The sequence below is a fragment of the Podarcis pityusensis genome, assembly GCF_964106645.2.
Source record: "Podarcis pityusensis genome assembly, chromosome: 1".
Taxonomy (NCBI): domain Eukaryota; kingdom Metazoa; phylum Chordata; class Lepidosauria; order Squamata; family Lacertidae; genus Podarcis; species Podarcis pityusensis.
The window spans coordinates 48,990,353-49,002,892 of record NC_138028.1 but is presented as its reverse complement, the minus strand read 5'-3'; the positions used below and the strand labels follow the sequence as shown (position 1 = coordinate 49,002,892).

Here is a 12,540-nt window from a genome sequence, read left to right as displayed (position 1 = left end):
AGAAATGACAAGTGCTAATGATAACGGAGGAAATCTGAGCATGGTCTGGATCTCCTATTGTTGGGGGGAGGCCACTTGAAAGGTTTCCAAATTAAGAAAGAAAAACCCTTAATTTTTTTTCTGTACTCTACAGTACCGAACAGGGTTTCCAGGGTTAAAGGATTTGTTGTTTCTTTTCTTTTCTTGTGTAAGCCACCCTGGAAATATCAATTGGTCATTGAAGGGCAGGTGTAAAATTCAGAAATAAATGTATAAAAGAAAGGGTAACCATAGTTCACCGCTGCTAGGCTTTTAGATATTCTGTGTCACTGAGAACCAAAGATATATTGTCTTCTTCTTGTTTAACAGGACAAAGAACAACAGGGTCATGTGACCCATTGCTAAGCTATTATCACTTCCTACCCCAAACTATTAGATACTGGTAGAATTTTTTTGTGGTCTAAATAGAATTGAAGAAGTGGTGAGATGAGCTTGTGAAGCTGTGCCACATTTTCAATAATTGTTTGGAAAAACCTTTAAATATGGGATAACTCTGGAATGCCTCAGTTTTAATAATGCAGCATAAGTAACCCATGTAATTTGAGGATCCCTTTGCATCTCAGTACACCAGGCAAAGGATCATTCTGGTCAGAACTAGCCCACACATGGAAAGAATTGACATATTAGTTGTTCTTCCTCTGTTCTGTGGGTGGCAATTAATGTCCATTCTTAATTGGTCTAGTGATTTATCTAGTTAATTTTGATAGTAAACTTCACTCTGACATGCTGATTAATTTTGAAACCCCCCAAGCATCAACATCCAACTTCTTAGAATGACAAGAGGGGTTCAGTAATAAAAGATCTATGATTGCCATTTTATTATATTTTATGTGTTTTGATGTATTTGTAATTTTTTTGTTGGTTACCTTGAGTGCCGTTTGATAGAAAGGCAGGATTCAAATTTACTTAATAAATAAAACTTCTAGGACTGGACAAGGTGTCATCCTACATATCTTAATTAATACTTTTGAATAATTAGGTGTTGTAAATACCTTGAAAACTTTGTTTTTATTTTTAAAACAGGACTATCTTAAACAGGTGCTGGACATTGATCTTCACGCTCAGATTCACTTTGGCAGGGTTTTTATGAAACCAGGGTGAGTAATATTTCCCAGTGAGATATGGTCTTGGATATACTACCAGATAGGCAAAATAGTCCGATCTGGTAGGAGTTTCCTATAATGCCAGCAGACACGGGTTTGGGGCTTTAGGAACATTTTACAACTATGTAGTGGCAGAGGAGAGATCTAAAAGGGGGGGGGGGAGAGAAATGTCTGTAGGATGAAACCTCCCTCGGCCTGAAAAGTGAGATGAGTGCCGCACCCCATAGTTGCTTTTGACCGGACTTAACTATCCAGGGGTCCTTTACCTTTATCTACCTTCCTCCTGAAACATTCCTTAAGTCTTTTAACCTCACTGCACAGATATACAACTCTAATCCCCTGTCACTTACAGATGTATTGCCAATCAATCACTGTATAAAAGACCAAAGCAGGATGCATCTTCAGTTTCTGCCCATTACACATCATGATCACATTGAGAGTTTCTCTGCCCCTGGCTGCTGTTTGAGGGGACAGGGAAAGTCATATCAACTTTACTACACATATTTTGTTTCACTAAACATTACAGGGGAGATAGGTGAAGGAGACACAGGGCTGCTTCTTTTAACATCCCATGTTATATCTAGTTCTTTTAACAGATATTATTCATTTCGCTATTTATAAACTTGCTTTTAACATTGATTTCTATTGACAATTTTAAGGTATAATTTTATTTTTATAGTTTCGTTAAAAACTGTTTAGAGGGTCTGTTTACAATTAAGTTTTATACAAATTTTGTTAAATAAATAGTTTTAGCAGCTGACTTTTTTTTCCTAGGTTGCCAACAACCTTTGCAACTTTGGATATTGATGGTGTAAGAAAAATAATATTTGCACTCCCAGGTAAGGTTCGTTGAATTATAATTATAATTGTCCTTCATGGATAACACAAACAAAATCCAAAAGCTTTTATGTTTGGACCTCTAGTTCCTAAATGAATAATCTTTGTAATCTCGCATTTGTGCACTATATACTGTTACGTCTTTAATATGCAACAATGCCTATGGCTCTAGTGAAGGGAACCTGCAGCTTTCCAGATGTTTTTGGACTATAACATCTGTCACCCCTAGGCATAGGCAATGGTCAGCGGTGATGGGAATTGTCCAACAACATATGGAAGGCTCTAGTTCACTATCCCTGCTGCAGGTAAAATATATCATCTGTTCCTAGCACAGCTGTACAGCAAAGTAACATGGGGGGGTCATTCCCTAAATAATTCTACATTGCTGATCTATCAACTGTTGTGGGTTTTTTCTTTTTCCTCCAGGGAATCCTGTGTCAGCAGTTGTTACCTGCAATCTTTTTGTTGTCCCAGCACTGAGGAAGATGCAGGGAATCCTGGATCCTCGTCCCACTATCATAAAAGCCAGGGTGAGTTTTTAAATATACAACAAGCTTCTGAGGCACTCTATGTAGTCATTGGTGTGCCCCCTTCCTGATTCCTGCCGTTTTTGCACATGGTGTCAATCACATACAGGGAAATTTGGGCTGCACGATTAAAGTGGATTTGGTGCTCTTGTGCTACAAACACAGCAACTGAGATAATAATTGCTTGCCATTATGTCATATAACTTCCCAACAAAGAAATCAAAATGACTGTTCAATAAACAGCCAACATTGTATTAACCACCCTGCAAACTTTGTACATGACATAGTATTTTCTTTCTGTGCATGCTTTTCCACAGTTATCATGTGATGTGAAATTGGACCCTCGTCCAGAATATCATCGGTGCATACTGACTTGGCATCACCAAGAACCACTGCCTTGGGCACAAAGTACAGGTTAGCTGTTTACTATCATTTTCTATTTCTCGTGCTCCTTGACTGGGTTTACAGGTTGCAGAATATGGAGAAATGAAAGGAACCGCGAATAACTTGTGCTTTCTCTACTTGTGATGGTCATGTACCATGTGAAAGGTAGTCCCAACCTACCTTCCCACAAGCTACGATGATGATGATGATGATTTCTATACTGCCCTTCATCCAAGGATTACAGGATGGTTTACAATATAAAATCTCAAAAATACACTAACAAACAAAAACAAAACAGCCCCCCCACCCCAGTTTCAAAGGCCATAGAACGCATCTTGGAAGTTGCACGCCTTCCGAGGTGCATTTTGATTTTTTTTTTCATTGACTCTGCAGCCAGCCCATTGATTCTTGGTTTTCAAACATTTTGGAAGTCAAACGGTCTCCCGGAACAGATTACGTTTGAAAACCGAGGTTTCACTGTACTTTAGTTTTCACAAATAATGGGCAGGATTCCACTAATGAATCTCAATAGCAGAAGCCCTGTGAAAGCACTTTCACTTGTGCAGCATCGCTTCCACCCTCTCCTCCTCCTGCACTCCCCAAGGTTTGATATGGATGGATAGAAGAACCCACAGAACAGCATGCAGGGTAGGAGAGGGGGGATTGTTCTGTCTGGCAAGCCAAAATGCTTGCGCTAACGGAACAATCAGAATAGAACATTGAATCCCTCCCAGTGTTTTGTTGTTTAACACTATAGAAGCAAAATCTTCAAATTCTATTGCTTCCTGTTCTTTGAACATGGATACTACCGCCAGCAGGGACGCGGGTGGCGCTGTGGGTTAAACCACAGAGCCTAGGACTTGCCGATCAGAAGGTCGGCGGTTCGAATCCCTGCGACAGGGTGAGCTCCCATTGCTCGGTCCCTGCTCCTGCCAACCTAGCAGTTCGAAAGCACGTCAAAGTGCAAGTAGATAAATAGGTACCGCTCTGGCAGAAAGGTAAGCGGCGTTTCCGTGCGCTGCTCTGGTTCGCCAGAAGCGGCTTAGTCATGCCGGCCACATGACCTGGAAGCTGTACGCCGGCTCCCTCGGCCAATAAAGCGAGATGAGCGCCACAACCCCAGAGTCGGTCACGACTGGACCTAATGGTCAGGGGTCCCTTTACCTTTACTACCGCCAGCATGACTACTATTTCAGAAGAAGGAGTTTGGGCTATATGAAGAAAAAATATTCTATCAGATAATAAGGCCACAAACTATACACATCAGGCCAGCAGGCCATACTACTACCCCTAAAATATACAGATACCGATATAAATATATAGATAGATACAGAGAAATATATACAGTGGTACCTCCGGTTGCGGACAGGATCCGTCCCTGAGCTCCGGTTGGATCCCGAGGTTTCTGCAACCGGAGGGACCGCTTCTGCGCATGTGTGTGCGGCGGTAGAGCGCTTCTGTGCATGCACGCATAGCAAAACCTGGAAAAGTATTTCCAGGTTTGCCACGTACGTATCCCGAAGGATACGTAACCAGAGGTGAACGTAAGTAGAGGTACCACTGTGTGTGTGTGTATATATATATATACTTAGAGATGCATATACAGTGGTACCTCGGGTTAAGAACTTAATTCGTTCTGGAGGTTCGTTCTTAACCTGAAACTGTTCTTAACCTGAAGTACAACTTTAGCTAATAGGGCCTCCCACTGGCGCCGCGCAACTGCTGCACGATTTCTGTTCTTATCCTGAAGCAAAGTTCTTAACCCGAGGTACTATTTCTGGGTTAGCGGAGTCTGTAACCTGAAGCATCTGTAACCCGAGGTACCACTGTATATAGATACAAATGCACACATACATGCACACACTACCTTTCCTCAAGAATGTGCTCAAGACAGCAACAATAGACATTAGACTCGCCTTCACCAACCTGGTGCCCTCAAGATGTTGGCTGGGACTGATGGGAATAGTAATCCAAAACATCTGGTTGACGAAGGCTGCATTGGTCTCATGGCCACTGTGTCCATCTTGAGAACCAAGAAGCTTCACCCATTTTCACTGGCATGCTGTGCTCACTTAGGTCTTGAACAATGCTATTTTTCTAGAAAAAGAGGTGCCGGACATCACCTGAGAGGTGGTGGAACTGAGTTCTGGGGAGTTATGGCTGAAAAAAAGCCCTAGTCTTGAGTTGAGTTTGGCTGCGAGTGATCCATTTGTACTCATTGTACATTGTAGGGGAGTACAGATATTTTCCCTTCAGGCTTTCTTTCTTTTGCTGGGAAAACAAGTTTTACTAGTGTTCAGACTGCAATGTATCATTTCTAGCAATATTTTAATTCCCTTCATTGTCAGCACCTCAAGACTTTTTCTTCTTAGGAGTGTGTCAGGTATTACATAACTACTGGACATTACCTGTGATGTCACTTCCAATGAGAGAGCCTCCATTTTACCTCTACCCAATGTCTGGGCTAATGAGAGACGCTAAAAGCTTTTAAAACCTTGCACAGCTCAGGAGAAAAAGCTGACATATGTTAGACAAGTTGCCCACTTCAAACTCAAGCTTCCTTTCTAATAAAACTCAATATCTAAGTTTGATATTGGAAATGGAAAAAATATATCTAGATTCTGAAGTGTATTCTTTGAGGCTTATTTAGTTCTAGAAGATTTTAAACCATTGCTAAAAATTGCACAGGAACCTCATATGTGAACTGCTTTGTCCACACCAGTGTTCAGATTCTGGAATACTATTTATAATCTTAGATATGAAAGAACAAAAAATAACACTATCATCTCTGAGTGGTATATGTTAAATGTTAAGGCTAATGTTATATGAAACAAATTTGGGGGTAGGGCTGTAGTAGTTCAGTTTTGACACATCCTAGTGCAGATTGTAATTCAGTATGGGGTTATTTGGAAGATAAACTAGGAAAGTGGTGCATGTGATAATTAAAATGTGCAAGCTTAAAATAAAAAAGATGTGGTCAAAAGGCATTTCTGCATGAGAATTCTAATGGGGAAAGAGAGATCTATTTCCTGGATATTGTCCACATTTTACTTCAAACAACAGAGCTTCACCATTTGTGACCATTGTCGCTTTAAAATTAATTTTTGGGAACTGGCTTCATACGCTGCACTATTCTGTGGCATTTACCCTGCTAACAAGACTTATTTGCTTCTCTGTAGGGAACCAGATGAGCAGTCGTCTGATGAGTATGCGCAGTGCCAATGGACTGTTGATGCTACCTCCAAAGACAGAGCAGTATGTGGAACTTCATAAGGGCGAGGTGGTTGATGTCATGGTCATTGGAAGACTATGATGTCACCAGCAAGAGAGAAGTTTTGATGCATGTCCACATATCATTGACTGTATCCTGTAATATGCAACGGCACAGCTAGTTTTTCTGATTTGGATAAAAGTTGATCAGTATAGTCAACACCTTGAACTATATTTCAAATGAATTTAAATAAATACCTTTTAAAAAAAACTTTAAAAACAAATCTTAAAGAAATCTATTCTGATTATATCAAAGCAACTTTTTCCTTTCTTGCAATTGCTTTGTGTGTTCAATGCTAGTTCTGATAGCGGTAGCTTTTAGTAGACAGCGGTAGGTGCCTGCAGAACTTGTGTTTTTTCTCATCTTTAAGATACAACTACTTATGCTCTTAAAACAAGGCTGTCTGCTTATTTATACTAGCGTAGACAACACTTGGATTTCCCTTATTAGTATGCTTCATAACCGCTTCACAGAAAGCTTCTGCTTGTTCTTTATCTTGTATCTCGTGTTGATGTGCACAGTGCCAAAAGCAGAGTGGCTGCATTGGGAACCCGACCAAGCCCCGAGGTTTTCACCCCTTGCTGCGCGTTCAGGGATATCTGTCATCCCAGCAGCCACCCAGCTCAGTACTATTGGGCAGTAACTGGATACCTTTTGTTTAAACAAACAACAAAAATTGCTTCCTTAAGTGCTGACAGCCTTTTTAACCAATACATTTAAAAATGTACAGAATTAAAATCTTAAAAAATCAAAGACTGATCTTGTACAGATATTAGTGTTACCAGCATTCGTGTGGAAATTAAATGAGAAAAGAAATAAAACTAATGTTAAACAACTCTGTACCATAACATTTTCTGTAATGATACTGAAACTTAAATGAATAAAAAAAAATCCTGGATCATTATTTAAAAGGTGACTGTGTTAGCCTTGTTGTTTAATAAGAGAAAAGAACTCTCCTTTCTTTTTGGGAGGTGGGGATTTTATGGTTAAAGAACACATTTGAGCAAAGAGGATGCCAATGGGGAGATTTTGCAGAGACCTCTCTAAAAAAATATGAAGTGCTATCTTCTTATTTGTGCAATCTTAGACTGGGGTCCCTGGACAAAATTTCAGTGAATATGTTGCACTGATGTATACAAATAGACAGGGATCCAAAGGACCGCATGCAGATTACCACACACATACCAGTGCTTACTTGGGTGCTCCCCATCCAGTCCTTTACATCCTTGAAAGAAGACACTTCTGGGTGTTGTGAGATACTATGGAATCAGGCTAAACTTAGCAGAAGAGGACATAGCTGGAAAGGGAATTTGGCCATTACTATCCTGCACTTAGTGCTTATGCACGGGATTGTTTGGATCCAGCTCATAAAATCCACGTAGGCAACTGTCAATGCCACCTATATAGAGTATGTGTCTCTAATGTTGAGATTTAATTTAATTAAAACATTTGGTCCTAAGAAATTGACATCATTGCTCTAAGACACAATGCTAACACATGTAGATAATTAAGTCCTGAAATAATGAGCTGAGATTCAAGTGTAGAAATGGCAACATTGATTGTCACAACTACTCTTTCTGTCAACTTCCCCATCACTTTTACAATTGTTTATTTTGGAAACAGTTTGCTGCAACTAAAGTATAGTGTACACCAAAAGTCCCTAGGCTAAAATAGATGTATTTCCAGGTTACTAAGTAAAAAATGCAAGTAATTCAGGCAGACGGTTTTAAGAATTGCCTTTAAGATGTGGAATAATGAAACAGATTTTCATCTGAGTTCTTCATGCAAATAGATTTACTGTTGTTATGCCTTCTTAACAATATTTATTAAAAAAAAAGACTCACATAAAAAGTACCCTGTACACAATACAACTATCACATAAACCAACTATGTGAATATAGCATTGTCAGGTGTGTGTGATATTGTCTGGTGCACAGGGCACCTAATTCATTCTTTTATTTGTTTATGGTTATAATTTAGATAATCTACCCATCCTCTTTTCTGCATTAACTATATTTATTATGACTATAAAATACTTGAAGCTTAGTGCAGAGAAAAGCTGTGGCAAAAGTGTTTCAGGTACACATATCATTGTGGCATCAGTGAGCTGCCCAATAGTGTACTGAGAGTTTGGCTATGTTACAGTTTCAGACAGCTCAAGATGTACGTGGTGTTTCTTTCACAGGATTTGTACTGCTTTTGTATCTTAACCGCTGAATTAGAAATGAAGCGCATGTTTACAAATAGTTGTTCATTATTTTCCAGAAAAAACTGCTCCCAATCTTCATTGGCACTACTTCCTCCCTTGTGCTATTAGTGGAGCTATGCTTCTCCCTATAATATTAACTTATAAAAATATCACTATGCATTGTACCGTTGAGCAAAACTCTTTCATGAATGCATGACTGCACAAAACAATGCCAAAAAAACCAGATGATCCAATGAAAAATATGCTTTCCCGTTGTGTGATCATTTTTTGTGTCAGCAATAAGAAGAAAATATTAAGAAGACAAAGACAATGCAAATATGGTGACCAGGCAAACTGGACTTTTCCTCTCTACACATTTAGCCTTTTTCAGTGGTGAACCATGTATATATTACACCTATTGCTTATTCTTAAATATTTTTAGAATACAAGTCTGGCACCAACCTTTCGTTTTCAGCTTCGTGCTTCAAATTAACAGTGCAATGACCCTAGAACTGCCATCATTGCCAAGATTGTGCCAGCTACATATGTAGCACTATCTGCTTGGAAGCCCAACAGCAGCCCAACACAATTCCCAGATGACCAGGTGGAATGTAAGGGTTCACATGATGAAAACTAGGTTGAAACCCTGCACTTTATCTTTGGTAGAAAAGGTGACTTTATACTGTAAACTGCCCTACGATCCTTGGATGAAGGGCAGTATAGAAATTTAACAAATTTAACAAATTTAACAAATAAATAAAATAAAAGCTGTCTTGCCTTGGGAAAGGGGCAGTTCTCTGCCTAATCAGGAACATTGGTGAACAACAAGAATAACCAGGAAGGTCGTATCAGAAAGTGTAGCCAAGCAGAGGAACCAAGATGAGGTGAATTCATAGTTCAAAGGCCAAGACAAGATCAGTGCAAATAAGGCTGTTTTAGCAGGCAGAGTGGAAGGAGTACTTGGAGCCAAGTTGAAGAAACAGTTGAGAAACAGGGATTACGTGAAATACTGAACTCACGCGCCAAAATATTTTGCTGAAATCAAAAAAGCTTGGTTCTAACCAGTGCTTTTTTTTCCTAAATAAATGTTATGGGGTACTCTCATTTTCCTACTCATATTGACATACCGCCCCTCAATGAGTCCAAAATTAGATTCACAAAATGTTTAGGGGTATGCATACCCCCAGAAAAAAGCACTGGGATAACAAATGAATTTGTGTATAGCACATCAGTTCATTCTGGTATTCAAAACTAAGTACTGGGCTCAAAACTATTTAATTAAGTGTATATCTTTGCACCTGATTCCAGCTGATGGATCTCACTGGTCCTAGGTTTTCTTTTCTTTTTTTCTAGATGATTTACTGGCTGCCTTGGAGAGAATGATTAAAACTTTGAAGCTGACTTAGTGTTCTTTCAAATGTATTCATGTGTTTATGCTCATATGGTGCATGTTATTCAGAAATAATTGTTATATTCTTAGGTTTATTTAGGCTAGTAATGGCAGACTGCTTCTGAATTATAGTTTGTGAGTTGAATTTTAATGGCTTCCTTTGCAATTTCTTGGGAATAGAGGATGCATTACCTTAGGGTGGGTTTCCCTAAGTAATTATGTTCTATTGTTTAACATGCCATCTAAATTGACCAACCATTGTTTGCTATTTGCTAGAAAACCAGAATCAGAAACCATAGTTTGAAACAGTTTTGCAAACTATAGTTTGTGCTATGTGCAGTATCCAACATTCCTGTTCTGGGAGGCAAGTGACTTCCACTTGCGCATGCACTTCCTCTCCTCTCCCCTGCTGCCCCACACATGCCCTCAAAAGCAGCAGCAGTTGAGTTAGAGGTAAAAAGTAGAATTCCCATTTCATGAGCAGAATTCCGTTCAGGGCACATTGGATACAACTGATCTTTGCTTTTCTGCATCTACTGGAGTACTGAGCAGACAAGAGATGAAAGTGGACACTCTTCTTTTAAACCATGGTTTGGGTTCTAAACTATAGGTAGCACAAATTTTATCTGGCATATATAGTATCATAATATTGGCAGCTTTGGCTCCTTTTACTCAGATACGTTTTAGGTAAAATGGTAGAAGTGATTCTGCTGCTCTTCTACATGACCTGGTCAAAAGAATGCATATGCCAGTTTCAATCTAGTGTAACTACTAGAAAAGTTAAAATATGTTTAAATGGATGAAGTAATAGACATTTTCCTATAATCTCAATTTTTCTTTGATTTTTCTCCTTCTTGTTCTTTTCTTTGTAATATTTGTCATGAGAATACTTCAAAATGCTTTTCAGCAGTTCTTAATTCTCTTCATGAAGCTCTGCAAATCTAGCTGTGCCCTCTCTGCATGTGGGTCAGCTGGTACCGAAATCCTTACTACCTGAACACAGGACTCATCTATGGAACACTTCCCACACTATCTTCTGAGTGAGCAGAATTATGAGCTAACCTAACAGCTTTTTTTCTAAACCTATTTCTTAGTCTCTTATTACAACAATTTCATTTTTCATTCTCTGTTGTAGAAGGATATTAAATTCTGTCAGCCTTCATGTCACATAAAAGAGATAATACATCACCTTTAGAGAACTGGATGACTAAGGGTTTTGCTAATAGGTGTCGAGTCTTTCATTTGTCACTAGTTCAAAGCTTATGGGAAATGGCTAGAGCTAAAAATTATCATCCGAAAGCTGTCCAGTGCTATTGTGAAAATCACAAACGTAATGAACTCTTCAACTTAGCTGTCAGAGAAAGCTGTGAAAACAGAAGGTGGTTGATGGGGGTTTCTTAAACTCCTAAGAATTGCCATGTGCTTGATCAGAATATTAAGAGATTTATTATCAAGGATTTAGTCAAATCTGCCTCAGATGATGATAATAATGTCTATTGCTAACTGAAAATGTTAGTCTTGTTACACATGATATTCCACCAATTGTTTATTAGCCATTCATTGGTGATGTCAGTACATTCTCTTAAGATTTAAATTTACAAAAACTCCAGTTCCTAATTAGTTCTGGTTTTACATCACCACACCAAATCTTACTGATTACAAGCCCAATTTTCATTTACATTAATTGCATATGGTGTGTGGAAGATATTAGCCAATGTAATAGCATAGTCTTCTATTCTGGAGAGGAGGTCACTTCTACCCTGGGGCCTGTAAATCTCTCTCCCATCCACAAAAATATGCCAGTTATGTATTGTTCAGCATATTTGCACTTGTATAGCGTATAACGTACTATTAAGTCTCACATCCACCATTTTGGATCATTATTTTTCTAAACTATTCTTGCTAGTCATCTGTAGTCATATTCTATACCCTATAACTGACTACACTTCCCAGTTGAATCAAACAATTACTGCATTTGAATATTGGTTGAAGAAAATAGTGGATAAAGAAAAGGAAAATGACAATTTTGCTTTTTGGAAGTAATGGCTCAATATTAGAGACATATCTAGGAGAAAACAGAGATGTGAAAAGCAGTCAATCTGCACAACAGAGGCACTATTTTGTCAGTCAGTTAAAGATGGGAATATGCTGTGCTGAAACCAAAAAGTAAAATACGAACAATGGTCAAGTTTTACACTAAATAAACCAGTTACACTAAAGAAAAAGAACAAAAAAATATCTTTTTAAAATCCTCGTAAATTCTATGACATTGACAGACCTGGAAGGAGGTTGAATGTAAGGGGCAGGCTGATGGTCCATAATAGAAAAGACAATTGGAAACTCTGGTCAATAACAAAGATTGCTGCACAATTCAATACAGATATCGTTTCTTGAGCTCAGCAAGGGGAACTCTAGCCTGATCCTGATCAGATCTCTAGAAGTTGTTAATTATTCTAAATTTCTACTGGCATCTACTCTACAGGAGTCTGCAATTCTGGAATTCAGGACAGGATGGAAACAAGATCGTATCACTGCTGAGCTGACTATTTTTCAAAGCTGCATTTTGAACCTCAAATGTCTTTTCTGAATAGCATAATGTGTGTTCAAGCGTCTGAGCTCTCTCTCTCTCTCTCTCTCTCTCTCTCACACACACACACACACACTTTTCTGTTCATTTTTCCACTCTAACTTCCTGCTTACAATTTTTTTTACTGATTTTATTTTTTCACAAAGTCTGGTGTCTGTCACCAAATTTGGTTTGCCATATTAACAAATGTGGCATACAGCACCAGAATATTTAA

At 38.7% G+C, this 12,540-nt stretch overlaps 1 protein-coding gene across 22 annotated transcripts in view; it reads left to right on the top strand.

The window, feature by feature from the left end:
* The window catches only part of GPHN (gephyrin), a 231,005-nt gene extending 223,928 nt beyond the window's left edge, over nt 1–7,077 (top strand). For all 22 annotated transcript variants that reach the window (XM_081020644.1, XM_081020627.1, XM_081020624.1 and 19 more), the window contains 5 exons: nt 1,063–1,136; nt 1,917–1,981; nt 2,406–2,509; nt 2,824–2,920; nt 6,070–7,077. In XM_081020644.1, the coding sequence (XP_080876770.1) occupies nt 1,063–1,136; nt 1,917–1,981; nt 2,406–2,509; nt 2,824–2,920; nt 6,070–6,203 (474 nt within the window). In that variant the 3' untranslated portion in view covers nt 6,204–7,077. The remainder of the gene's footprint in view (nt 1–1,062; nt 1,137–1,916; nt 1,982–2,405; nt 2,510–2,823; nt 2,921–6,069) is intronic.
* The last annotated feature ends 5,463 nt before the right edge of the window (nt 7,078–12,540 follow it).